This window comes from Canis lupus, chromosome 14 (assembly GCF_048164855.1).
Source record: "Canis lupus baileyi chromosome 14, mCanLup2.hap1, whole genome shotgun sequence".
NCBI classification, from domain to species: Eukaryota; Metazoa; Chordata; class Mammalia; order Carnivora; family Canidae; genus Canis; species Canis lupus.
In genome coordinates this window covers 4,283,003-4,309,166 of record NC_132851.1, presented here as the reverse complement: position 1 = coordinate 4,309,166, position 26,164 = coordinate 4,283,003, and the positions used below count along the sequence as shown (strand labels likewise).

Below are 26,164 nucleotides of genomic sequence, written 5' to 3'. Positions count from 1 at the left end.
CTTTTGTGTGCCTGGGAAGTTGGGGCAACCTACTGACTTGGGAGGTTTGGTTCATTCTGGCTTTGTTTGGGGGATCTGGGAAGTGACTATTTCCTCACTTCCTCTTGAGAATGTTTATCAATGCCTATGTGATAAAGCTCTCTGAACCTTTGGAGCTGGTGAACATGCTGAGGTGCTGGCAGGTTAGTGTGTGCTCAGAGGGCATGGAAAGCTCAGTGCCCCTTTCCACATGCCTTGCCTTGTGCATCTTTTCCATTTGGCTGTTTCTGGATTGTCTTCTTTATAAGAGGGTAATAGAAGGTAAAAAGAGCTTTCCTGAATCCTGTGAGCCATTCCAGAAAATTACCAATCTTGAGGAGGGTATGGTGGGAACCTCTGATTTCTACCCAGTTGGTGAGAAGTGTGGGAGGCCTGGACTTGCTATTGGCTTCTGAAATTGGAGAGGGGCAGTTCTGTGGGATTGAGCCCTTAATTTGTGGTGTCTGTGTTAACTCCAGATAGTTAGTGTCAGAAGTGGTGTGAGTAGAGGAAAACCATGTGAGCAATGTTAAGGGCAGCGTTGGTGGTATAGTGGTGAGCATAGCTGCCTTCCATGAGCCAGGCAAGGCTTTGGAGGGTTTTAAGCAAGGGGTGGTGGGACATTTTTAGGTTTGCATTTTTAAAATATTTCTTTGGCTGCTATGAGTGCGCTGTAGTGGAGTGAGATGGAGGCCAAGAGGCCACTGCAAGAGTCTAGGGAAAGGAGATGTTAGTTGGGTCTATGGTGCTGGCAGCGGAGATGAAAAGTGGATGGATTCAAGAGATAATAGTGTAAGATGTAAAATATACACAGCTCAACTTGATTGGATATGAATATTAAAAACATCTTCCTGAGTCTTGTCTTGAATCCTTTATTTCTTATCTGTTGGCGCTCATTCTAATCAAAGGGACATAACTTCCTCCTCATTCCTTCTGCTAACAATAACAAAGCCACATAGCCACCATTTGGGTGTTTGCAGTGAGTGCCGTTCCAAGTTCCACACATTGCTTCTTTGAGTCTTTACCACAGCCCTATGAGGTGGGCATTATTACCACCCTTATTTTCAAGCTGAAGGAGTGAAGAACACAGGGGGCAAATAACCTCTCCAGATTTGCACAAGGTCCCATGTGGTGAGTGTGGGAGCTGGGCTTGAAACCCATTTCTTCACATGTTTCAGCCCAGTCCCTTGGTACCTCTGAGTGCATTGCTTACCCATCTAAAGTTTGGTTTGGGTTGAGAGTTGCACTGAGGTAATATAAATTAATGCTAAGCTTTCCTTTAGAATTTCACCAAAAAGTTGGGCACCTGGGTTGGCTCAGTGGTTGGGCGTCTGCCTTTGGCCCAGGTCGTGATCTTGGGGCCCTGGGATAGAGTCCCACATCAGGCTCCCCATAGGGAGCCTGCTTCTCCCTCTGCCTATGTCTCCACCTCTCTCTCCGTGTCTCTCATGAATAAATAAATAAAACCTTTAAAAATAAAAAAAGAACCTGGCCAAAAAGCAATAGCATTATTTTCATTTATTTTGAGTGTTATTCTCCTGAGTTAAGACATGTTTGTGATTATAGGTCCCAAACTTTAAGAACCAACATCTAGGCAAAGCTGTACCTAGAAAGGGACTATTTGCAATAATTATTTGGGGGGAACCCACAGAAACTTAGTACTTGTAAGTACATGGTAGGGGGTAGTTAAAATGTAAAGTCAAAGCTTACCCTTTGATAATAAAATTAGAAAAAATAAGCTTGTCCCTAATGTGATCGGGCTTTTGAGGTACCTGGGTAGTGCAGTTGAGTTGTTAGAGTCCCCCAGTTCCCTATAAAGCCTGATCTGTTATATCTGTGAATGCGGTGGAGGTAAGGAAAGGGGAGGTGTTGCCTGTTGGGAGGAGAGGTCCCACTTGGTCTGTGCACCTGAACCCAGCTCTGTGATCTCCAAACAACCTTAGGATGGGTCGTTTGGTTCTTCTCTCCCCCAGCCAGATACCAGGAAGGCAGTAACCGGGGCTGGGTGTGCATTGTCTCGGTAGCTCTGTGTTACTAATATTCTAGCTTAATATAGTTGGCTTAGAATACAGAAAATGATTTGAGTGACTCTTCTCTCCGTTCTCCCCAGGATGATGCGTAACTACTGCCATTCTAAATGCCTAGGAAGGAAGTGAACTCACTGCGTACAGTGGATATGTTGGTGTATTAGAGTTTGATCCTGTCTTAAAACCTGGGCTCAGAAAGGCTGTGACCTGAATCAGCCTCCCAGAAATGCAGCAGCCCTGGGGGCTGACAGTATCCCACTTGGGAGGTGCTAGAAAGAGCCCTCCCTGCAACGCAACTGCCCGGGGAGGCTCAGCTGGGCAGCCACTGGCCATGCATCCTCCTGGGGTCCCTCTCTCTGTGGTACCTGAGCACCAATTTCAGCTTCACGCTTTCCTAGACTCTGCAGGCCTTCCCAGTGTCTCTAACATGTCCTTGACATTGCAGAACACTCTATCCAAGAACTTCACAGGCCCCCAGATTTGCAGTAGCCTCAAGTGCACACACTTCCCCTTGCAGAGTGTATAAGTGCAAGCAAAGCAGGACTGAGCTGGGGGAGCTGGACCTCAGCCGGACACCAACTTACCAGTGAGTGACGTGCTTACTCATTCAGGCCTCATGGTTTGCACACTTCAGAGTTTTGCTATAGCACAATCATAAGTTATTGCAGATTGTGGGCTTTCAGGGATGCCTGCAAATATTCAAAATGAGAATTAAAATCTGAGATGCGGGGATCCCTGGGTGTTGCAGCGGTTTAGCACCTGCCTTTGGCCCAGGGCGCGATCCTGGAGACCCGGGATCGAATCCCACGTCGGGCTCCCGGTGCATGGAGCCTGCTTCTCCCTCTGCCTGTGTCTCTGCCTCTCTCTTTCTGAGACTATAATTAATAAATAAATAAATAAATAAATAAATAAACAAACAAACAAACAAACAAACAAAAATCTGAGATGCCCCAAGGTCAAGTGGATAGCTTCCTCCCCCTCCCCCCCGCCAAAAATGGATGCCTGTTGTTTGGAAATTATTCAGCTGCACGTCATTGCCTGGTTTTGGCCCCTCCACACCCCTCCTCACCACACCCTGCCCCTCAGAACACCATCCCACAAATCTCTACAGTCAGCTCTGTGTGTTTCTAAAAATTTTTTTTGAAGATTGTATTTATTTATTCATGAGAGACACAGAGAGGCAGAGACACAGGCAGAAGGAGAAACAGGCTCCAATGCAGGGAGCCTGATGCGTGACTTGACCCCGGGACTACAGAATCACACCCTGAGCCAAAGGCAGGCGCTAAACCGCTGAGCCACCCAGGGATCCCCGTTCTGTGTTTCTAAGCACCAGATGCCCCAAGGGTCCAGGTAGAGAAAGATACTGACCATTTCTGCACCATGTACCCTGCTGAAGGGCACTGTGGGGGCTTACTATAATTTTCTTTCACTTGCAGGACACATTTAGCATCACTACCAAGACAGCCTCTCTGGATATATTTCTGCCAGATGGAAGGAATATTCAAGTCGAAATTCTAACATCAGATACTGCTGAAAGAGTCCTAGAGGTAAACTTTGTTTAAACTCCAGCTCCAGAACCAAATTTAGGAATCATTCTGTTTGCAAGCAGGGACTAGGATAAGGTTACCTTCCAGAAGCTTCCTGCCTGTCATTTGACTCTGGATGACATATCTGTTGAGATGCTGGGATTTTCTGGGACACTGACGAAGGAATCTGAGACACAGCCAATCATCCAGAGTATCTTTAGTTTTCCTCTCCTTGTGGACATCAACTTCCCAGACATCTTTTTGTCCCTTCCTAAGGCTGCAGTCACCTGGGACTCAGCCAAGGATGTGCCGTGGAAATATGCCAAGTGCTTTATTAGGGGATGCCTCATAGTTGGGAGCAGGAAAGGGAGTGGAGTCCACATGAGTCTGAAACAGGCCTTACCCAGGTAGGCTGGTGACAGGTTCTGGGAGAAAGTGACAGAGGATTTCTCAAAGGCTGAGAGTTGTGTCCCCTCCCCCCCACCCCCGCAGAGAAAACACTGAAACCAACACCCCAGCAGGTCTAATTCTGGGTTCAGAGGGCCAGACCTGCATTCCAGTTGGTTTTGTGAAGAGTCTGAGGACAAGACCTAGAGACTGTCCTCCCCATCTTTAGATGGCGGCTGTTACCAGCTCGGTCTCCGGGGCCTTCCCTCCCTTCCCTGGGCATCAAGGGGGCACTGGCTTCTCATACCCACACACTGTTCCCAGGTCCTTTTCCTTTGGAGGGTTTTAGTTCTAATCCTCCAGAGAAGTATGTGAGGCTAGAATATAAAATTATAAACAGGTGGAAGTCAGAAAGTTTCTAGGGCCTTCCAAGGACAGAATGTTTTTGTGCTGGGGACATGGTACCTGACACATTCTGGGCAGGAAACAAGCCATCCTCCCTGTTGGGTTCCAGCTCTGGAGCTGAGACTATGGGGTGGGTGGGGACCTCCTCCCTGCTGAATGGCTCTTCTTTATAACCTGGAGATCTAAGCTGTCCCATGTCCTCCTGGCCTCCAAAGAGCAGCTTTGTCCCCAGGGTAGGAAATGTCCCTTCTCTAGGATCTTGGCTCAGTCCAAGAGTGATAATTTTGGACCTTCCTTCCTACAGAAGTCTCTGCACACAACCTTTCTTTGGCTTCTGGATTGCTGGCCTAGTTGAAAGGGATCAGCAGCCACCTCATCGCCAAGGCTGTCCATTGAGAGGTTACTCTAGGGTCCCCCCTCCTTCACCACCTCTGACTCCCTGAATCCAACTGACCTTGTGTCCCAAATCTCTCCCCTAATAATTTTGTCTTCCCATCTTCACATCCCCTAATTTGAGCCCTCATTTCTCAGCTAGATTTCTTTCTTTCTTTCTTTCTTTCTTTCTTTCTTTCTTTCCTTTCTTTCCTTTCTTTCCTTTCTTTCCTTTCTTTCCTTTCTTTCCTTTCTTTCCTTTCTTTCCTTTCTTTCCTTTCTTTCCTTTCTTTCCTTTCTTTCCTTTCTTTCTTTCCTTTCTTTCTTTCCTTTCTTTCTTTCTTTCTTTCTTTCTTTTTCTTTCTTTCTTTCTTTCTTTTCTTTCCTTCCTTCCTTCCTTCTTTCTTTCTTTCTTTCTTTCTTTCTTTCTTTCTTTCTTTCTTTCTTTCTTTCTTTCTTTTTTTCTTTCTTTTCTTTCTTTTCTTCTTTCTTTCTTTCTTTCTTTCTTTTTTAAAAGATTTGTATTTATTTATTCATGAGAGAGGCAGACATAGGCAGAGGGAGAAGCAGGCTCCATGCAGGAGCCTGATGCGGGACTCAATCCTAGGACTCCGAGCTCATGACCTGAGCCGAAGGCAGACACTCAACCACTGAGCCACCCAGGTGCCCCTCAGCCAGATTTCTGTAACAGCCCCAAAACTAGTTCCTGCTTCCAGTCTTGCCCATCTTCTATACTGACATCCAGAATGACCTTTTTGAAAAGCATCAAAGACCTTTGACATTTAATGCCTAGGGGATTTATGCAAAAAGAAAAAAGAGAAAGCTCTCAACTACAGAGACACCGTTCCCTCAGTTGCCCTCCCAGGGCCTGTGCAGTGGGAGACAGACACTAGTGAAGGGGGAGGACAGTAATGGGAGGCAGACACCTGCAGGGCCAGGCACGCAACCCTGGGGGGCAGATGAGGGACATGAGGTAATTTGGGAAGGGTTGGGGCCGTGGAGACCTGGAAAGCCTGCCCTGCCGGATGTTTTTCACATACTGAGGTCGCTGGCCTGACTCGACGTACCTGCAGCTGAAGGCGGCTGCCCACGGGAGTTGGGGGCCTCCTCTCTGCAGGGCGAGGGCAAGAGCTGGGGTCAAATGGCAGCACTGCCTCGCTGTAGCCGTGTGAGTTTGGGTAAGTTGCCTGCCTTTCAAGTCAGTGCCTACGTAGTTATAGAAATAGCTCCCGTCCCATCAGCAGTGCGGTTACGGTTATTTCTCAGTACGGACGTTGTTATTGATATGGAGGGAATGCCCAGTCAGCACTCCGAAAGCCAGCTATTTGGCCCCGTTCTCCTTGTAACCTATAGCATAAGGTTAGCGAGGTGCATTTGCGATCCGAAACATGTCCTTTCCCTCTCCCAATCACACCGACTTGGGAGAAATCCAAACCCCGGACCCTGACATCATTAACTTCAGGCAGGTTTACCTGGAGGTTCTGCCCTCGAAGCGGTGGAGTTTGTGTAAAAAGCAAAGTGAGCAGGTGGCCAGGCAGACAGGTGCATTCTCTTCCAGGGCCTGGGAGCTTCTCCAGCATAAACATGTAATTTAAATTTTGTAATTGAAAATCATTGTTTAGGCCTCCTCAAGCCTTCTTCCCCTCACTCTCCACCTGACCACCATCCTGCTGCGCTCCTTAAAGAACCAGCAACAAGCTGAAATCTCATTTTGGATTTTTATGTGTTTGCACTAATGTGGTTTTATTGGTGGCGTTTTTGTGTTTTGAAGTATCCTTAACATTTGCTAAGAAGAAAATATTATTGTGTCTCCTTTTGTCAATGCTTACTCCTTTCAAGAGAAGATGTGTGTGCTTATGTCTTTATAAATTATAAAAGGCTTCTCCATCCTTCCCCCCTGCTCCTTTATCAGCCCTGGCACGTAAGCTTGCTATTTTCGCTGAACAAGTCAGAGAAGAGAGAAATTGAATCTGAATGGATATGGATCACACTCTAGGAGAAGACGTCTTTGCAGTCCGTTACCTTCCAGCACACACTCACCCTGCGCACACAGGAGCGCTGTGTTTGGGCTTGGGGTCTATGCTTGGGCACGTGGCTGGGTGAGGTAGAATGGGACAAGCCTTGACTGAACACGTGAAAAGTTCCCAGGCTCTTCTTTATTTTCAAAGCTAGGCCAAGAGCACCCACTCATATCATCCACCTAGTAAGCCCGTCTCATGAGGCAGTTTACAGACCTCTGACAAGAAAAGTACCCCTTCGAGCCTCATGTTTGTACAACTGCCACCTTGAGAACTCATATTTGTACAACTGCCAAACATGTTAAATGCATCAGCTCACGCACATGGCTGCAAAGGTGAATCGAGTGTCACGGAGGTGGTCTAGTGAATTCAGAGTGTGCAAGCAAAGAAATCACTCTGGAGCCCTGTCTTCAAGAGGGAAGGTCTGGGTGGGTAAAGGCAGGGAGAACCTGTGGTAGCATGGATGTTCCTGCTAAGGGAAGGTGAGTGAGCATAAGACATAAGGTTTTAGCCTTGAGACCTGCTGGCAAAAATGAAGCCACTGGTGTTGAAATGAAAGCTGTTGGACATAAAGGCCAGGGAGGAACATGAAATGAGAGTGGCCTGTGCCTGGGACCTGAGGTGTCACCGAGCGATATAAACGCCATATAAATTAGACTAGGAGACCATCACAGGAGACCCCAGACAGAAGCAGGCTGGGGGGTCAAAGCCAGACAATAGCTTGTACACTTTTATATGCCAGCAAGGAGTGGGGAACATCCCTCCTCCCAATGTCTGATAATCCAGCCCATGGGCAGGCAGATTGGTACGGGGGCCCCAGTGACAGATACCACAGAAGGACAGACTTGCATGGAGACTGGCTGCTGCCCTCCAGTGGACTGTGAAGACCAAATTCTCTGGGAGACACATGTGTGTCTGAGATGGGACAACCAGCCTCAGCAGACGCCAGTTCATGTCCGTTGTGTTAGGGCTGATTTTTGCTTTCTTCACTCTAATTTTCTTAATTTTTAAATTTTCTAAAACTAGGATTATCATTTCTAGATTCAGAAGAGATTACTTTTAATGCCCGCTGCCCATTAAAGTACTTTTTATCGATGTTTACAGGCAATTTCTAATTCTCCACATCACTGTTAGCAAAGCCGACACCCCTAATTTTTCTTGTCTTTGGTTAAAGGTGGTGTCACACAAAATTGGACTGTGTCAGGAGCTCTTGGGCTACTTTGGCCTGTTTCTCATTCAGTGTTGCAAAGAGGGCAAGTTCTCTGGTAAGGAGAAAAGGGGGAGGCAGAGCAGCCAGGAGAAGGGGTGGGCTGCTGTGGGCTGGTGCTCAGATCCATGGGATGCAGGAGATACAGCTGAGTGGGGGTGCCGTTCTCAGCCTGTGGATCGAAAGCTGGGAGAGGGAGGGGGCACCTGGGTGGCTCAATGGTTGAGCGTCTGCCTTTGGCTCAGGTTGTGGCTCTGGGGTCCTGGGATCGATTCTCCTATCAGACTCCCTGCTTCTCCCTCTGCCTATGTCTCTGCCTCTCTCTGTGTGTCTCTCATGAATAAATAAATAAAATCTTAAGCAAAAAAGTTGGGGGAGGGGAAGTTGGGGATGAGCAACTCCAGAGAGGTAGAATGGACAGTAGCAAGATGTCAGATCCTTTCAGCAACTGCACTTTGTCTTGTACCTGCACCAGCCCTGGGCCTAATGTCCGCCTCACTTTTACCCTGGCGCCCTGGCCGCAGACCACCAGCCATCCCACAACCCCCTCAAAAATGGAGTGCTGGACCCCAGGTGTCAGGACATCCCATCACACCATCACTCCTCCTTGTTAAGGAATGTTGGTGAGAAAATGTGGATGCTCTAAGTTCTCAGATTTTTAAAGAACATGTAATGAGTTAGTGAAAGATGATAGATGATTCACATAGTTTTTGCTTTTCTCTATAGACATTCTTCTAAGACATTGTAAGTTATTTACTTGTAAAGTGGTATCAATTATCTGAAGGCAGCCTATGTATGTTCTCCAGAAGCTGCAGTGGTTTTGAGTTGAAAGTTAAGGGTTTGTATGATGGCTTGGACACTGAGATCTGAGGTACACTGAGCTGTCTGGAGGTACACTGAGCTGTCAGGTTCACGGTGTAAAACACCTCCTACTAAAGGCATTGATATTTTATGAGGATCAAATGCTATTTAATTTTTTTTTTTAAGATTTCTTTCATTCATTCATTCATTCATTCATTCATTCATAGAGACACACACAGAGAGAGAAAGGCAGAGGGAGAAGCAGGCTCCATGCAGGGAGCCCGACGCGGAACTCGATCCCCGGTCTCCAGGATCACACCCCAGGGCTGCAGGCGGCGCCAAACCGCTGCACCACCGGGGCTGCCCGCTATTTATCTTTTTTTTTTTTTTTTTAATTTTTCGCTATTTATCTTTTGAAGGAATTTCAGAAAGTTAAAAATTGTGTACAAGTGCAGGAGAATATTATCGTTGTGATTTTAGCATTTCCAGTGGTAATGCTTTCTCACTTCAAAGCCTCTGTATGTAAACTATTTGTGCCTTTTCAACCAGTAAGACTCCCTTCTCCTTTCTCTAGTCATGAAAAAATTGGTGGACTTTGAACTGCCTTATGTGAGTCTTCAAAGTGCTAAAGTGGAAGACTGCAAAGTGGGACTCAGGAAGTGGTAAGCATTTACGGTGATGGTAGGTATTTGAGGATGTTTTAGATTCCTGTTGAGAATTTGTTGGTCTTACCCTGTCAGCTCACAACCTAACAGCTAGAGGGAGAGAAGAAGAACTTGGGGATGGTTGTGAGGAGGGCAGTAAAGAAGAGAAAGTGGAGAATGAACCAGAATATTTGTCATAAATAATAGGATGTTGAGGATGACTTTCACTTGTCTCCAGTAAGTACTTGAGGGATATTGTTATGAAGATGGTGGCCCATTGAGGTGGGGATGGAAGCAGGAATGAGAAACTGCAGGTTATGGGCTTGCTTTGGAATTAATTATTGACAGTATTAATTGAAGGGATTTGTTGATGATTACAAGCACGTGAGATTCATCTGTTGAGCTGTAGTATTCCCTAAAGCAAAGAGTGGACTCAGCCAACTTGCAGTGAATTTGAGTAGAATACTCTTAAGTATTCAGCTTGCATCCTAAAGGATTCCAACAATAAATGCATATAAATCAGGGCCAGCCACACTCCCAGGCTGATTGAACACCTTGCAGAAAAATACCACCCTTTTTCTCAGAAACAAGAAGCCTTATGGCAAGGATACAAACAGAGAATAACAAGAAGCACCCCACATATATCCTATAATCTGTACTTCCCAGTGTTTATTACCATGGCTGTATTGTATTGCTTCTTGGGTTCACCCTCTCCCAGCCCAGCTCTTCTGTAATCTGAGCACAAAAGTTTTAAAGAAAGGCATTTTGTAATCTAGGAATAGTAGCTATCTTGACCTTGTGATGGTGTGCTTAGCACTCCAGTCCGTAGTTGTGAATTTTGGAAGGATATCCTAGGCAAGGCTAAAAGTTCATACGCTGCTATTCAGATGTATTCTGAGAAGCTGTCAAAATCTGTGGCATGGAACCCTGAGAAGGGGAAAAGGGAAAACCCTTCAATGTTCCATTTAAGTGTTTCTGGAAGTTGCTTAGTATAATAAGTGGCTGAGCATCATTGTTCCTAGGTTTGGAGTATGTGAATCTAAATCCCAGCCCTCTCAAAATTTAGCTAAATAATCTTAGCCAAGTTACTCAAGCTCACTAAGGCTCAGCTTCTTTATCTGTAAAATGGGAATAATAGTAAGAGTCTACCTCATACAATTAGTATGAGGGTTAAATAAAGTACTTCCATATGCTCAATAAATTTTGGTCTTGTTTGTTACTGTTATATTAAGAATAATATTAATAATAGTAATAACAATAACAACAGAAATCCCTGGAGCTTAGATAGCTTGCAAGGCTCATGGGCTTTCCAGAGAACTTGACATTAAGACATGAGGATTTTGTTCCTCACCTTGAAGCCTTAACTGGAAACTGGGCTTTGCCTGCGTCTTCATTAAATAGGTATATTCTAGAGCATCAGTGCAAGAGAAAATGTCATTCATATGTCAGCATCCTGGATGCAGGCAGATTGCTTTTACTTATGGGAACTGGGAAGAAAGGAGGTCCCACTCCAGCTGTTAAGCTGAGGGTCAAGTCATGTGGGGTGGAGAGCCTGGAAGAGGACCCTGAGGGTACATGGTCTCATGGTCTTCTTACCTGGAAAAGTCTAACCGAATGAGAGCAGGGAGGCTAGCCTGGCTGCCATGAGCTATGGCATTCCCAGCAGGTGAAGCATCACAATGAAGCCGATAGGGCCAGAGTTTTGAGGATTTTTCTCTGTCCAAGAATTCTCTGGCCCATCTCTCCAATTTGATATGGTTCCTTCCAGACTGGAGGGAACCCTCTCAGAGCCCAGTGTGGGATGGGTCTCGGGGCTCTCTACCTTTGACACAAGTTGCTATTCTGTGCCACAGAGAATAGGGAGCATGTGCTGCATGGCCAATTAGCTTAATAGAATATAACAGAAAAAAAAATAAAGAATATAACAGAATGCTTCAGTTGCTTCTTTCCATACCCTCCACGAGGAAGGTGATCTTCAAGTTACATTCTCATCATCTCCTAGTTCATTCCAATCCCATTATTCTATAATCATACACTTCTAAGTACAGTGATTTTGCTTACCCCTGCCTTCAGATAGGTTTAGACCAGCTGCAATGAACTCTTTCCTGACGGTTTCTATCAATTCCTAGCAGCTCCTGTGCTTATACAGGAACTAGGATTTCAGTTTATCCTGGAGATTCTGAATCCTTTAGACAGACTTCAAACCCTGCCACTTGCAAATCTCTTTGCAAAAGTCCAGAGGGGCAACTCCAAATGCAGTCCCTACATTTCTGGTGTCAAGATCAACCTGATGAGAGCAGTGGTGAGGACAAGTTCAGGGTTCTAAGGAAGCACAGAATGGAGCGGAATCTTGGGGAGGTACGTGACAATGCCAGGATAGGCAGATAAGCCAGGGAGGGAGGCAGGTGAGGGCAGTGGTCTTCTAGGCAGAGGAAAGGAGAGCAAACATGGTTGGGATACAGAGTGTGAAGGGGGGAGGTGGGTCATAGGTGGAATTGAACATGAAAGCTAGGTGTCCCAGGACGGGCACCATGGAAATGAGCAGGTTGGGTGATCTAACTTGTCAGACTATGAGAAACGGGACTGTGGACCATCTTCCATCAGCTTTATTATTTGACATCTTTACTTTTCAAGTCCTCCAGGTGAGAGTTTACAGTGAAAGGAAAACAGGTGACAAAAGTGGAGGAACAAACTGAAAGCAAGGCAAGGGAAGGGGTGTTAGTGCGGGCTCAGTTTAAAGTGTAGAGGGCCACCCCTTCAGAGAGCACTCACGCCCAGGTGTGCCTGTTGGCCATGTCATTGGATGAACTCAGTGCTCCTGAATTGTGCAGGTACATGGACCCATCCCTGGACTCTGTACTGATGGACTCTGCAGCAGCGGTAGCTTTGATCTATATGCAGGTAAGGGTGACTGAGGACTCAAACACCATATGTTACTGACCATTCAGGATTGAAGCCATTGGAAAAAATGTGTGATAGCTAAGAATCCTAGCTCCCTAGAATAGGCAAATTTACAGAGACTGGAAGTACAATATAAGTTATTAGGGGCTCAGGGGCAGGGAGTTATAGTCTAATAGGTACAGAATTTTTGCTAGAGATACTATTAAAAAAAGTAGGTATAGACACTGTTGACAGTTAAGCAACATTCTGAATGTTTTTAGTGCCACTGAATTGTACACTTAAAAATGGTTAAAATGAGGGGCACCTGGGCGGCTCAGTCAGGTAAGTGGCCGAGTCTTGATTTTGGCTCAGGTCATGATCTCAGTGTTGTGGGATAGAGCCCTGTGTCAGGCTCCACGCTCAGCAAGGAATCTGCTTGAGATTCTCCCTCCCTCTCCCTCTGCCTTTCCCCCAGGTAGAGAGAGAGAGAGAAATATTTTTTTTTTAAAAACAAAGGCAAGTGACGGGATGAGCACTGGGTGTTATTCTGTATGTTGGTAAATTGAACACCAATAAAAAATAAATTTATTATAAAAAAAAAAGGCAAGGACAGTGTGGCAGGTTTCCCTTTTATATTCAAAAAGCAAAGGCTCACCTTTGAAGAAACACGAACATTCTGTATTACCTCGTAAACAACAACCAGGGGCTTGCTTTATGTACCCAGACAGGAAGCCCCTCGGTTTCTTACTAAGCTGTATCCAAAAGGACTGCCTCGCCCAGGCCAAGGGGCAGCTGAAGGCAGGAGAAATCACCAAATGCCTCAGAAGTGCAAGTACTGCTGCGTATTTCAGCAGGCGAGGTCGGCATGGCCTGGGCTTGCGCCAGGCACAACTGTCCTACAGCAGGTAGGACAGTTACCTACCTGTCCTTAGGTAGGTAAACACTGCTTACCTGGCAGTGTTTTTACTTAGTGTCCTACAGAATCATGGGGTCAGAATCAGTGGTGCCTTCAGTCTGACAAAGTAGAGCATCATTTACGCCTCTCTCTCCCCCGCTCCCGACTGGACCGCTGGCCTCACGCGGGGACTGTGGCTTTTCCAGTGTGGGGTGGAACACCTGGGTGTGTCGCCAAGCGGACACATGGAGCCCGGCAGCTGGTGTCGATGAGGAGTCGCAGCCCTAATGTCCACTGCTGCTCATGTTACTTTTTAAGAGACCAAGGCGATCTAATAAATCGTCTTCACAAAGCTCTTCTGAATTCTAAGGAGGTAAACCAAAATATCACTTCTTAAGTGTTCAATGTTCACTATTGTAGTTCAATGGCTAGAATATAGTTTTGAGTTCATTTTTTTCTTTTTTCTTTTTATTTAGATTTTATTTATTTATTCATGAAAGACACAGAAAGAGAGAAAGACACAGAGACACAGGCAGGGGGAGAAATAGGCTCCTTGCAGGGAACCCAAGGCGGGACTCGATCCCAGGACCCCAGGACCACAGCCTGAGCCAAAGGCAGATGCTCAACCACTGAGCCATCCAAGCGTTCCTTAGTTCATTTCTTATCATACTTTGATCCTCTGTGATTAAACCCATGTTGCATGAGTTGGGACGTAATTTACCATTTTAAACGTTTGACGAGGCTCATTGCTGTTGTATCCTTGCTATTCTAGTGTGTTATTAGTTGTGTCTGGTCTATGTGATACCACATCCTTGGTGGAGGATGCATCACCTAGTTCGACTATTGTCCTGGTGGGAAATAGTCTTTCTAGCCTGGTTTCCAGGTCCATTGTGGTGAGAAATAGGAGGGGCCAGCATCTTCATAGGAAGTTTATCTGTCTTCATCAAGGAGCTGTAAACCAGAGAGAAATGGACTGTATTTCCTCTGCTTATAGCTTGGGGGGGGGGGTGTGCATCTGTGTGTGGGGGTAGATGGCTTCATGGAAAGCACGCCGAATTCAGTTTCAAAAATGTATTCTGGCCCTTGCTGTGCCGCTGGCTGCCTCTCTGCGTGATCTCGGCCGGCCGCCACTTCATCCTTCTGAACCTAGAACTACAACATCCCCCTGTTAAGCGATGAGATTGAATGAACAATTTCTAAGTTTTCTCTCAGCTTGAATAGACTGTTATTCAAACTGTAGCTGTTTGTCTGGCCAAGTCTTCAAATGAGTATAGTTGGTGTTATAATAATCTGTGCCATTATCATCATTATTCTCATTGTTGGCTCTATCCAGGCAGAGGTACTGAGAATTCAGCCCCAGGGAGTCAGAACCACAATTGCAGCCTCTTTTGAGGAAACTTTTCTCAGCTCCCCTGGAAAGAAAATGCCTCCCTCCCTCTCTGCTCCCCTGGTATTTTGTTTATACCCTCCATTGTAGTGCTTGTCACCCCATCTTGTAAATACTGTTCACGTGCATATTTGCCTAGCTAGATTCTGAATGGCCCAGGACAGAGACTGTCCTGGGAGCTTAGGATGCATGAAGGTGTGAGAAGCAACCATCCTTTTAAAAAGTTAATGCGGAACTCTTATGAGTTCTTCTGATAAATAACGGTGCCATCATAATTAACTACTAAGGGAAACCCTTTGGATTTTTCTAAAGCAGCTGTGCCCCAGGATGTCTTAGGAGCCAAGTGGACTCCCACAACACGTTCCCTTTCTTTTTCTTTTTGAAAATTTGAGTAATATTAACAAAATGGAAGATTGCATATAATTTTCTGAGTTTTCTCAAAAATATTGAGACTTGGTCAATTCTGGGCCTGTATTGCAGCACCACTGGCCAGTATGGTAACTTTATGCAAATTAGAACAAGGGGTCCCTTCTTTCAGGCAGACCTAACCCCGTGTCAGAGCCCATGGCTCAGTGAAGGGAGTGTTGGGTTGACCATTAACCTCCCCAGAGCTCCGTGGCCCTGGCTTTGCTTAGCCATACTTCAACCAGCTGGAGTCAAGAGGCAGATCCCTCCCTCTCCATTTCTCACTGCTGTACCTCTGCAGGGGTGACAGGGATATGTGTGATTGAAGCTCATTAAACCCACGGCTTAGGTGATCTCACTCCATTTAAAAAATTAGGTTCTACATAAGTCTCCAGCAGCCAGTCTTTGGAGAGCCATAGAACTGAGTAGAGCCATTTGTCTAAATCTGACTCTCATTGTTAGAGTGAGGTACTGTATGCTGTGTATTTGATGACTCGTGTGCCCCTAATCAGGGTCAGATCTTTTCAAAGGTGGTGAAACAAAAGCGGTCTGTTCCTGCTGATGTAGGGCATTTAAATCTGTGTCGGAGAGCCCCAGGTCCCCTCACGCTGAATGACATTTCTTCAGTGAGTCCTTACTGTTGTGACTGCCACTACCTTCTTTAGCCATGCGCTCCCTTTGATAACACTGCCCTGAGATAACAGCCCCTTTATAGGACTCTACCAAGTAGAATTCAGGAAAGAAAAAGGCGTTCCCTTTTTCACACCCATATTGATCCCATTCTGGCATGGTGTCTAGGTTCAGTTTTGAGAGTAGTTGGTGATTGGAGGAAAGTCACGGGATGGGTAGTGGCTTACATGCTCAGAGTCAGCGGCTTGGGCAAGGACAGGAGGACTTGGTGCAGCAGCCAGATCATTTTTGTTGTTGTTGTTGTTTCTGAAGTTTTTATTTTTTCACGAGGGACACAGAGAGAGAGTCAGAGACATAGGCAGAGGGAGAAGCAGGCTCCCTGTGGGGAGCGCAATGCAGGACTCAATCCCAGGACCCCAGGATCACGGCATGAGCCAAAACCAGATTCTCAACCACTGAGCCACCCAGGAGCCCCCAAATTGGGGTTTTAGGCCCACGCTTGCCACTTACACTTTTTGGGCCGTCTTGGAAGGCATAACCTCTCTGGACCTCAATTTGCCCATACTACCACACAGAATAGTTTGGAAAAACTCAATAAGAAAACCTATCTAAAACAAGTTCTGAACAAGTATTAGTGATTTTTCTTCTCCTCTCTAAATCCTTTCCCCCCACTCTAAATACCAAAATACTTTATTCAGCTCTTCATTCTCCATTTGGAGATAAGGCATAACCAATAGCAAACACTGAGGGGTGGAACACAAAAACTTGCATTCAGACTAAGGTGTAAATATGTACTTGACAGCTGGCAAAGAATTTTTGAGTGTTTGCTCAGTTATCTTGGACAAGCTACAGCGAGGTGGAAGACTCAGGGTTTTTCCCTTGAGGGGTTAACAGGCTAACTGAAGACCAATGGAAAAATTTTTAAAAATATGATAAATGGAAGCAGCACAAGATAATATACCAGTTTAAACGCCATCAGTTCTGGGGACACCTGGCTGGCTCAGTGGTTGAGCATCTGCCTTTGGCTCAGATTGGAATCCCAGGATCCTGGAATTGAGTCCCACATCGGGTTTCCTGCAGGGAGCCTGCTTCTCCCTCTGCCTGTGTCTCTTCCTCTCTCTGTGTGTCTCTCATGAATAAATAAATAAAATCTTTAAAAAAAAAATAAAATCCGTTCTGTATGGAACTTCCTGTTTTTCTAAACACTTGCTGGCCCCAAATATTGTATATTTTCTTTGCCAAGTGGAGAAGCAAAAGAATAAAAAATAAGAAATTATTGATTTCTAGTGAGGTTGAATATAGATTTGGAATTTGGAATTCCTTTTTGTTAATTGCTGATACATATTCCTTGTTTATATTTTTCCTCTTGTTTTACATAAATAATGCTGACTTTTTCCCACATATGATGCAGTCATTTTCTCTAGTTTGCCATTTACTTCTTAGTTTTGTTCTGGTCTGTTCTCAGGTACAGAAGTTTTATATATTCATGTAATTAAATATCCCTTTATATCTTAAATAAAATATAATATTCCTTACCTCAAGATCAGATATTTTTTCTGATTTTTTTTCTTTTATTTCTTCTTTTCCTTTCTTTCTTTCTTTCTTTCTTTCTTTCTTTCTTTCTTTCTTTTCTTTTTTTTTACATCTAAACCTTTTTCTGGATTTATTTGATTGGGTGGTGTGGGGAAAGAGCTAACTTTAGCTCTCCCAAATGTGGCCAGTTGTCCTCAACCATTGAACAATCTCTTCCTACACCCACTAATTTAAAAAGTAACCTTTATAACATGCAAAACCCTTACATATGTCCACTTGGGTTGGCTGCTATAGCTTTTCATACATGAGTGTGTTTCTGCCAGATTAATTCATTTCTGCAAAGGTTGCTAATCTTACAACTTCTGTCATTTTCAGGCAGTTCAGGACATGGAAAAAGAATGGGCCAAACCCACACAGGTGCAGAGGCAGAAATTAGAGGCTCTCCAGAAAGAAGACAATCAAACAAAGGTAAATCAGATATTGCACCAAGAGAAATCCCTTGGAGGGGAGTTGAAGAAACATATTAGAACTGAGCTGTTTCTTAGTTTATAAAACCCATCAACCACTAAAAATGGGCTTCTTTTAAAAAATGAGAAAAGCATCATTGATTTTTCTGATTATATTATTTAAAGATTCTGAAAAATACAATAGACTGTGGTGAACCCCTGGCCTGGTTCATGTAGACCCTCAGCGTTATTTTTAATGACCACAGAGTATTCTGTCTTAGAGTTATCATTTAGCTAACCAATTTCTGATTATTAGAAATCCAGTGGTTTCCTGCTATAAATCACTTTGGCAGTGAGCACCATGAGGACCAGGACTGTGCCTAATTTATACACACCCTGTGTGTTCCCAACACCTGGTACAGTTCTGAGCTGAAGGTCCCTGAAGACACAGCCAGCATCCTCCATCTTTGAGTACATGTTTTATTGTTTCTTAGAATATATTTATAATCCATTTTTAAAGCTTCCATAAAGATCATACCAATTCACACTCCCCCTGTCCCCAAGCAGTGATGCAAGTCTGACGAACAGGGCACATTTTAATGAAGAAATGGACTGTGCTTCATTGTGTTGTCTTCTTTGCCAGTGTTCACCACTTTGCCAATGTTCACTCATTTATCTTAAACAAAAATGCAAACAAAATTTAGAGGACTCGTTTATACCTAAATTGATACAGAAAATCATTCTTTGGAAGCTCAGATATCTTGAGAATTTTACTGATAGGTAGGATAAAAAAAGAAAAAAGCATATACAGCCATTATTTAATATTTTCCTCCTTGGTATTTCGCCTCAGTGTTGTCATGAAAATTTTGGAGTTCAATTTCAATTATAGTATTTATTTTAATGGATAGAATATTTGGGTATAATCAGATACATCAGCTTCTTTGGATATAATTACAGTTCCAAAGTGCATTTCTACTCCATAAACTTTTTAACTTAATAATTTAGTAAGAAGATTGCTTTTACTATATGCTATACTCTGCTGAAATTTATGTTTGTATTTTTGACACAAAACAAATTTTATTTTCTCTGATGAATTTGTGTATGTGTGTTTCATATCTTTATTTTTATTTTTTTATAAATTTATTTTTTATTGGTGTTCAGTTTGCCAACATATAGAATAACACCCAGTGCTCATCCCATCAAGTGCCCCCCTCAGTGCGCGTCACCCAGTCACCCCCACCCCCTGCCCACCTCCCCTTCCACCACCCCTGGTTCGTTTCCCAGAGTTAGGAGTCTCTCATGTTCTGTCTCCTTTTCTGATATTTCCCACTCATTTTTTCTCCTTTCCCCACTCATAAATGTTTTACCTGATTTTACCATACTATTTGTAATAGTCATTAAAAAAAAAAATTACTGAGTACATGAATTAGATGAAAAAAAAAAAAAAGCTGAACCATGATTCAAATTAACTCTTACTCTCTTGAAGCATCTCAGGATACTGACATAAAACCAGAATTATTTAAGTGTTTATGAAGTTCTTCTCCTGATAATAGATCCAACACATTAACAAGCAATAGTGCTTTACTTTATGTACATGTGCAAGAAAACCTGGAGTTAAAAATGAGTGAAATTAATTTAAAGGAGCAACTAGTTGATCTAAATCACAGGCTAACTACACCCCATAGGCTGCTGTTTTTGTAAATACAATTTTATTGGCACACAGCCACGCTCACTCATTTATGTACTGTCCAAGGCTGCTTTTTGTGCTAGAATGATAGAGGTGAGTAGTTGCAATAGAGACCATATTCCCGCAAAACTGAAAATATTTACTGTATGGCTATTTATAGAAAAGTTTGCCATCCCTTGATCTAAATGAAAACGTACGAACATCCCTTCTCCAGTTATGCATGTTAAATTATCTTTTTCAGGAGTAAGTTTCTTTAAAAAACTAAAACTAATTTTCTTTAAAAAAAAAAAAACTAATTCTTGCAGATTTCTTTTAGTTTGCATATGGTCAGTAACATCGCTGCACTGCTTGTTGAATGACAAACGCCAACAAGTATTTTGAACGGGTTACTAATTTATCACTGACTTTCTAGAGAAATGGAGCTTGACTTTTAAATACTCTTCTCGCTTTTAGAGCATTGCAGCCAAGTTGATTACAAAAAGTTTTTAAAAGTGTTACCAAGCGATAAGATAAAGATCTGTATCATATAATAAATAAGAAACCATTGTAGCAAGAGCTTGAAACTGCTCTGTATGCTGTGTGGCAAAATTACTCAGCCCCCCTAGCTGCATGTAGCATAACTCAGGACCTGTCATTTCTGCTGTTTCCCATTGAGCCAAAGGGAAGCCGGGCAGCTTAATGCCTTTCCGAAGTTGAATGTGTGGGCCACAGCACAATGAGCTGCTACAACGTGTGGCTTGAAGGGACAGGAGCCCCGAACACCTCTCCCACCTTGTAGTAGCAGTCAGCTGTTCCTCCCTTCTCAGGTCTCAGCACGTTTCACTTTTATTTTTTTTTTTATTTTATTTTTTTTTAAAGATTTTATTTATTTATTTATGATAGTCACACACACACACACACACACACACACACACACACACACACACAGAGAGAGGCAGAGACACAGGCAGAGGGAGAAGCAGGCTCCATGCAGGGAGCTCAATGTGGGATTCGATCCCGGGTCTCCAGGATCGCGCCCCAGGCCAAAGGCAGGCTCCAAACCGCTGCGCCACCCAGGGATCCCACGTTTCACTTTTAAAAGAGAATGCTTCATATAGTCTTTGAAAGGATTTGTTTTCCTTCCAAAAAGGATCTAGAAAGTGCCAGGTTGTCACTGAGTGATCTTCTTTCTGATTTAACCATGTGTTAAAGTGAGAACTCCTTTTTCTTCACGCACATCTCACACAGCAACAGGCAGGACCATGGTGAAAGCTGGAAGAACAAGGCAGACATCCAAGCTGATATCAGCTTATTAAAAGGCAATGTTAAGAATAACACTTTGTTACAAAAATGAAAAGCCTGGACTAGAAGCCAGGACAGGATGCCTGGACCACACGTGTGAACTGCAGCTGTCCTCTGTTCTTAAGCCAAGTCAGAAACAGAGCAAAAGGGGGCACCTGGGTGGCTCAGTCAGTTAGGCACCCGACTCTTGATTTCCGCTCAGATCATGATCTCAGGGTTGTGAGACTGAGTCCTGCATTGGGCTGGAGGTTGCTTAGGATTCTCTCTTTCTCTGCCCTTCCCTCCCTTAAAAAAAAAAAAAAAAAAAAAAAAAAAAAAAAGGAAAAGCTAAACCTTAACAGTCACATAAAGGTGTACCCTTGACATTTTTGAGCTGTCTATAACTAGACTTAGAAAGCAGACTCGCTCTCTCATTTCATTGCCATTTGTAAAATCTCTTCCTTTGACAATTCATACCATCATCATATAAAGCAGGCTGTAAAAATTAACTACTTTATTCCTACATAGACCTCAGCTTAGTTTTTTAAAAAGTAGCTGCTTCTTTCTTTCTTTCTTTTTCTTTCTTTCTTTCCTTTCTTTCCTTTCTTTCCTTTCTTTCTTTCCTTTCTTTCTTTCCTTTCTTTCTTTCCTTTCTTTCCTTTCTTTCTTTCCTTCTTTCTTGAGACTGCATATCCAACATGGGGCTTGACTCAACGATTCTGAGATCAAGAGTCACATGCTCTACCAACAAAGCCAGCCAGGCACCCCAGCAGCACCCCAACAGCATTTTATCTATTTATTAAAATGTTTATTTATAAAAAATATTTATTTATTTATTTAATTGAGACAGTGTGCAAGGAGGAGAGAGAGAGATGGTTGGGGGACGGGGGAGCAGCAGAGAGAGCTCCCTCTGTACTGAGCATGGAGCCGATGCAGAGTTCAATCCCAGGACCCTGAGATCATGACCTGACCGGAAACCAAAAATCGGATGCTTAACCAATTGAGCCACCCAGGCACCCCCCCAAACAGCATTTTAAATGTACACATTTTGTTTATTTTGCTATTTTTAATCTGCTGCGATAGACTCCTATCTACTCATTTGATTCACTCTATTCTTCTCCATTTATCATTCTCTCACTGAATATTTTTGTTCCCACTGTGTACCAAGCACTGTAACAGGAGCAGAGACACAATGGTGAATGAGACAGAAATGGTTCGACCCTGGCAAGACACACCATGAACTTCCCTAGGCCTTATTGTCAGGGAGCATAAGGGACATTGTCTTCATGTGAATCATCCAGAAGAAAAAGGCGCTTTGACTGTGGCTTAATTCCATGTGTTCTAGTAGAATGACAATAGCTTCTAACATAAGGTTGTCACCTTTTTCAAGTAGTCTTTTGCTTCTTTTGCCCTACCTTTACCCCCGGAGCAGTTTTTGGAGCTATCCCAAGAGGTACGGCACTATGGGTTCTTGCAGCTGGATCCCTGTACCTGTGACTACCCGGAACCCGGCTGCAGGGCCGTCCTTTCTGTTGGCAATAATGAGATCAGCTGCTGCATAACCCTGCCTGGTAACCAGACCCAGGAAATCATTTTCCAGATGAACAGAGTGAAGTGCTGGCAGGTCACTTTCCTTGTGAGTATCTTGGCACTTTGCCTTACCTATGATTTAAAATCTCTACCCATAGTGTAAAAATCCTATTGACTTTGGATGACAAAGTTGGCAGTAGCGAGAATGATCTGCCATTTGCATCACAACCTTGAGCGGACTGGCATCTAGGCCACGTTAAGCATCACCTAATGGTAAAACCTGTCTATTGTCTGGTATGAGTGTCCCATCCATATCAGTAGACACCCATCTCCCCACTTTACAGCAACAGACTTCTCTACTGCTTGAAGGGTGGCTATAGTAATAGGGCACAGTGAAACAAAGACTACTGTTTACTGAGTACTTACTACATACTCAGTATTGACTAGATCTCTACCCTTGGAAACTGGACACTGAACAGTAGAGCTCTCCTTAAGGATCATACTTACATTGCCATCTCCTCCCAGAGGAAACCCCATGATCAGATGTGTTGAGTGGCTGCTTTGGATCAGACGCTGTTCTGGCACTGCCACATCTATTATTTAATTAAATTCTTGCAGTAACTCAGGGAGCTAAGTGGGATTATCCCCTTTATACAAGAAACTGAGGTTAACTAGTAGAGGACAAATTCTGTTAGAACAGCCATGACCCCCCAGTTGCTAAATCCATGGAATCCATGGGGACTTTTTAGCTGGCACAATACTAGACCTCCCTGTGGCATTCAGTGTTGTCAACCATTTCCTCCTTCTCAGAATTCCCTCCCCTTTCTCCCCTGTCCTTTTTGAGCTTCCTCTTCCTCTGAGCATTTCTGAAGGCTCATTTCTCCTGGGGTTCCATTTGCATCTTTCCTCTACATATTCTCTTGAATCAGTCGCCTACATCCCTGTCAAAAGGTCCAGTATTTCTTAATGCTGGATTGTCTACACCGCATGTCTCACAGACATCCCAAACTTAGCCTTTTCCCAAACCAAACTCATCCTCACCCTCTCGGGATCTCCCCCACTGTGTTCCCTGATTTTAATCTTGACATTATCAGCATATGACTTCAGTCTTTGAAACTTATGGGAACTCGTTTTATGGCCCCAAATCTGGTCTATCTTGGTAAGTGTTCCACATACACTTGAGAAGAATGTGTATGTGTATTCTTCTATGATTGGGTGCAGTATTCTTTAAGTTGAGCAGTTGAGAGCGTTCAGATCTCCTGAAACCTTATACATTTTCTCCTTGTTCCATCAGTTACTGAAAGAAGACGAATTTTAAACCTTAAAACCTAATTGTGGGTTTGTCTATTTCTTTGAGGTTCAGTTTTCCCCCTTCTTTTCCTTCCTTCTTTTGATTAGGCATTTTGAACCCATTTATTTACACCATTGTTTTTTTTTTTTTTTTGGTATGCCCTTTCATTTATTTTCAGTTACTTTAGACTTTATTATGTACTTCTTGTGAACTTATTACATTCCACTTTCAATTTTTATATCACTTCATAAAAAAATGTAAAAACAATGTATTTCTATTTTCCCTTTTGTGATATTTATTGCCATATTTCTACATATATAAGCCTCCTGCTACATTGTAATTATTTTTTCTTTTAAACAGTTGATTATTTTTAGTTAAACTTTTAGTTTTGATGTAACTGTAGGTTCCCATGTAGTTAGAAGAAATGGTACAGAAATCCTGGGTACACATCACCCACTTTTCTCCAATTGTTATATCTTGCAAACTTATAGCACAACATCAACACCAGAATGTTGGCATTGGTACAAGCAATGTTTTCATCATCCGAAGAACCTGTCATATCAGCCTTTATAGCTGTGCCCACTTTCTCTTGTCACACCTCTTGTTAGCCCCAAGGAACCACTCCTTGTGTCATTTCAGGAGTGTTGTGTAAAATTTTTGAAAGTGATGGATATATTCATTATTTTTATTGTGGTCCTGGTGATGTAGGAAAGACATTAGGGTTTGAAGCCGATGGCTAAGAATTCTTGAGATGTCTTTGGAGCAAAAAGGTGGTTTTTATTAAAGCACGGAGACAGGACCCGTGGGCAGAAAGAGCTGTACTGGGGTCATGGGAAGTGGCCCATTATGTACTTTCAAGATAGGAGGGGTTAGGGATAGCATAAGACTCTAAGGAATTTTGGAAGCAAGTTTTCCAGGACCTTGAGGGGGCTAGATATTGTTAGGAAAAGGTCATTTGTTACCATCTAATAAAACCTGGGCCATGAGACCCTTCAGACATATATCTGTGGGTCATATACTTGGAGGATGATTGCCAACTTGTATCTTTGGGGTGGGTAGATACAAAGAAAATTTCCAAAGGAATTATTACATGTTAAAGTAGACTTACAGGAATCTGGGAATCAGACTAAGGTTGCCTTTTGCCCTTAGCAAAGTATTAACATCGAGGCAGTTGAGTCCGTAGAGGAAGGTCACTCTGCCTGTTTCAAGGACTGTAGGCAGTAAGGATATTAATAATTTTTCTTCTGCCTTTGTTTCCATATAAATGATTTCATGAATGTATGCATATGTCTGAACTCATCAAATTGTATACATTAAATATGTGCAGGTTTTTTTTTACATCAATTATACCTCAAGAAAACTGTTTAAAAAAAAACAGAAACATTCCTAAAACAAGGTTATATATTGATCAGTTGATGAAATATTGTGACTAGAGGTTTGCAGGAATGTAACCTTGCATTTCCCTGGAAATGTCCAGTAGTGCAGTGTTTGTAGTGACTTTACAGAACACGACTGCTGTGAATAATAAGAATTGGCTGCATTTAGGAGGCAAAAACATAAATAAAAACAAGGGGTTGACTAAAAATGTTCTATAAATGGAATCAGATGTAGCCTTTAGGATTGGCTTTTTTTACTCAGCATAACTCTCTGGTAGTTCATTCAGGTTGTTGTTTATATTAGTAGTTTGGTTCTTTTTATTGCTGAGCAGTATTCCATGGCATGGAAGGAAGATTTATTTAACCACTCACTGAGTGAAAGATACCTGGTTGTTTCCAGTTTTTAGTTATTATGAATAAAGCTCCTATAAATATTTATACATATGTTTTGGAGCACAAATCTGCATTTCTCTGGCATAAATGTTCAGAAGTACAATTGCTGGGTTACATGGAAGTTGCATGCTTAGTTTTTTAAGAAACTGCTAAACAGCTTTCAAGAGTGGCTGTGCTAATTTCCGTTCCCACCAGGGATGCATGAGTGATCCAGTTTCTCTGCATCCTCATCAGCATTTGGTGTTGTCACTGTTTTTTTAGTTTAGTCATTCTGTAAGTGTGGGATGGTATTTTTTAAAGATTTCATTTATTAAAAAAAATTAAAAAAAAAGAAAAAGAAAAAAAAAGATTTCATTTATTCATGAGAGGCAGAGACCAGGCAGAGGGAGAACCAGGCTCCCTGCGGGAAGCCTGATGTGGAACTTGATCATAGGACCCTGGGATCAAGCCCTGAACCGAAGGCAGATAGATGCTCAATCACTGAGCCGTGTCTCTGAGGCATCTCTCACTCTGCAGTTTTTCATCCTCCTAACAGGATCTTGTGCAAAGCAAAAGTTTTTAATTTTGATGAATTCTAATTCATCAGTTTTTCCTTTTATAGATTGTGCTTTAGTGTCGAGACTAAGAACTCTTTGCCAAACCCTAGATCCTAAAGATTTTTTTCTTAGAGTTTTTCCCTAAAGGTTTTACAGTTATAGGTCATACATTTAAGTCCATGATTCATTCTGAGTTAATTTTCATGTAGGGTGTGAAAGACAGCACGACATTCCCTTTTTTGCATGTGGAAATCTACTTGCTCCAGCACTATTTGTTGCAAATCCTGTCCTTTAACTGAATTGCTTTTATACCTTTGTCAGATATCAGTTGGGCATATTTGTGTGGATTTATTTCTGGATTCTCTCTCCTCTTCTATGATGCATGTATCTATCCCTTCACCAGTACTACACAGTCATTCCCTTCCTTTGTAACAGCTTTATCAAGATATAATTCACATACCATACAATTGATTTACATAAAGCATATAATTCAGGGGCATTTAGCACATT

At 43.1% G+C, this 26,164-nt stretch overlaps 1 protein-coding gene across 8 annotated transcripts in view; it reads left to right on the top strand.

Annotated features, from left to right (window-relative positions):
- SNX31 (sorting nexin 31) overlaps positions 1 to 26,164 on the top strand; it is a 72,574-nt gene that overhangs the window by 24,403 nt on the left and 22,007 nt on the right. For 6 of the 8 annotated variants that reach the window (XM_072774045.1, XM_072774044.1, XM_072774043.1 and 3 more), the window contains exons 5-10: positions 3,482 to 3,592; positions 7,928 to 8,018; positions 9,336 to 9,423; positions 12,237 to 12,306; positions 17,511 to 17,603; positions 21,961 to 22,164. In XM_072774045.1, the coding sequence (XP_072630146.1) occupies positions 3,482 to 3,592; positions 7,928 to 8,018; positions 9,336 to 9,423; positions 12,237 to 12,306; positions 17,511 to 17,603; positions 21,961 to 22,164 (657 nt within the window). The remainder of the gene's footprint in view (positions 1 to 3,481; positions 3,593 to 7,927; positions 8,019 to 9,335; positions 9,424 to 12,236; positions 12,307 to 17,510; positions 17,604 to 21,960; positions 22,165 to 26,164) is intronic. The other 2 variants (XM_072774047.1, XM_072774046.1) reach the window with 1 other exon arrangement.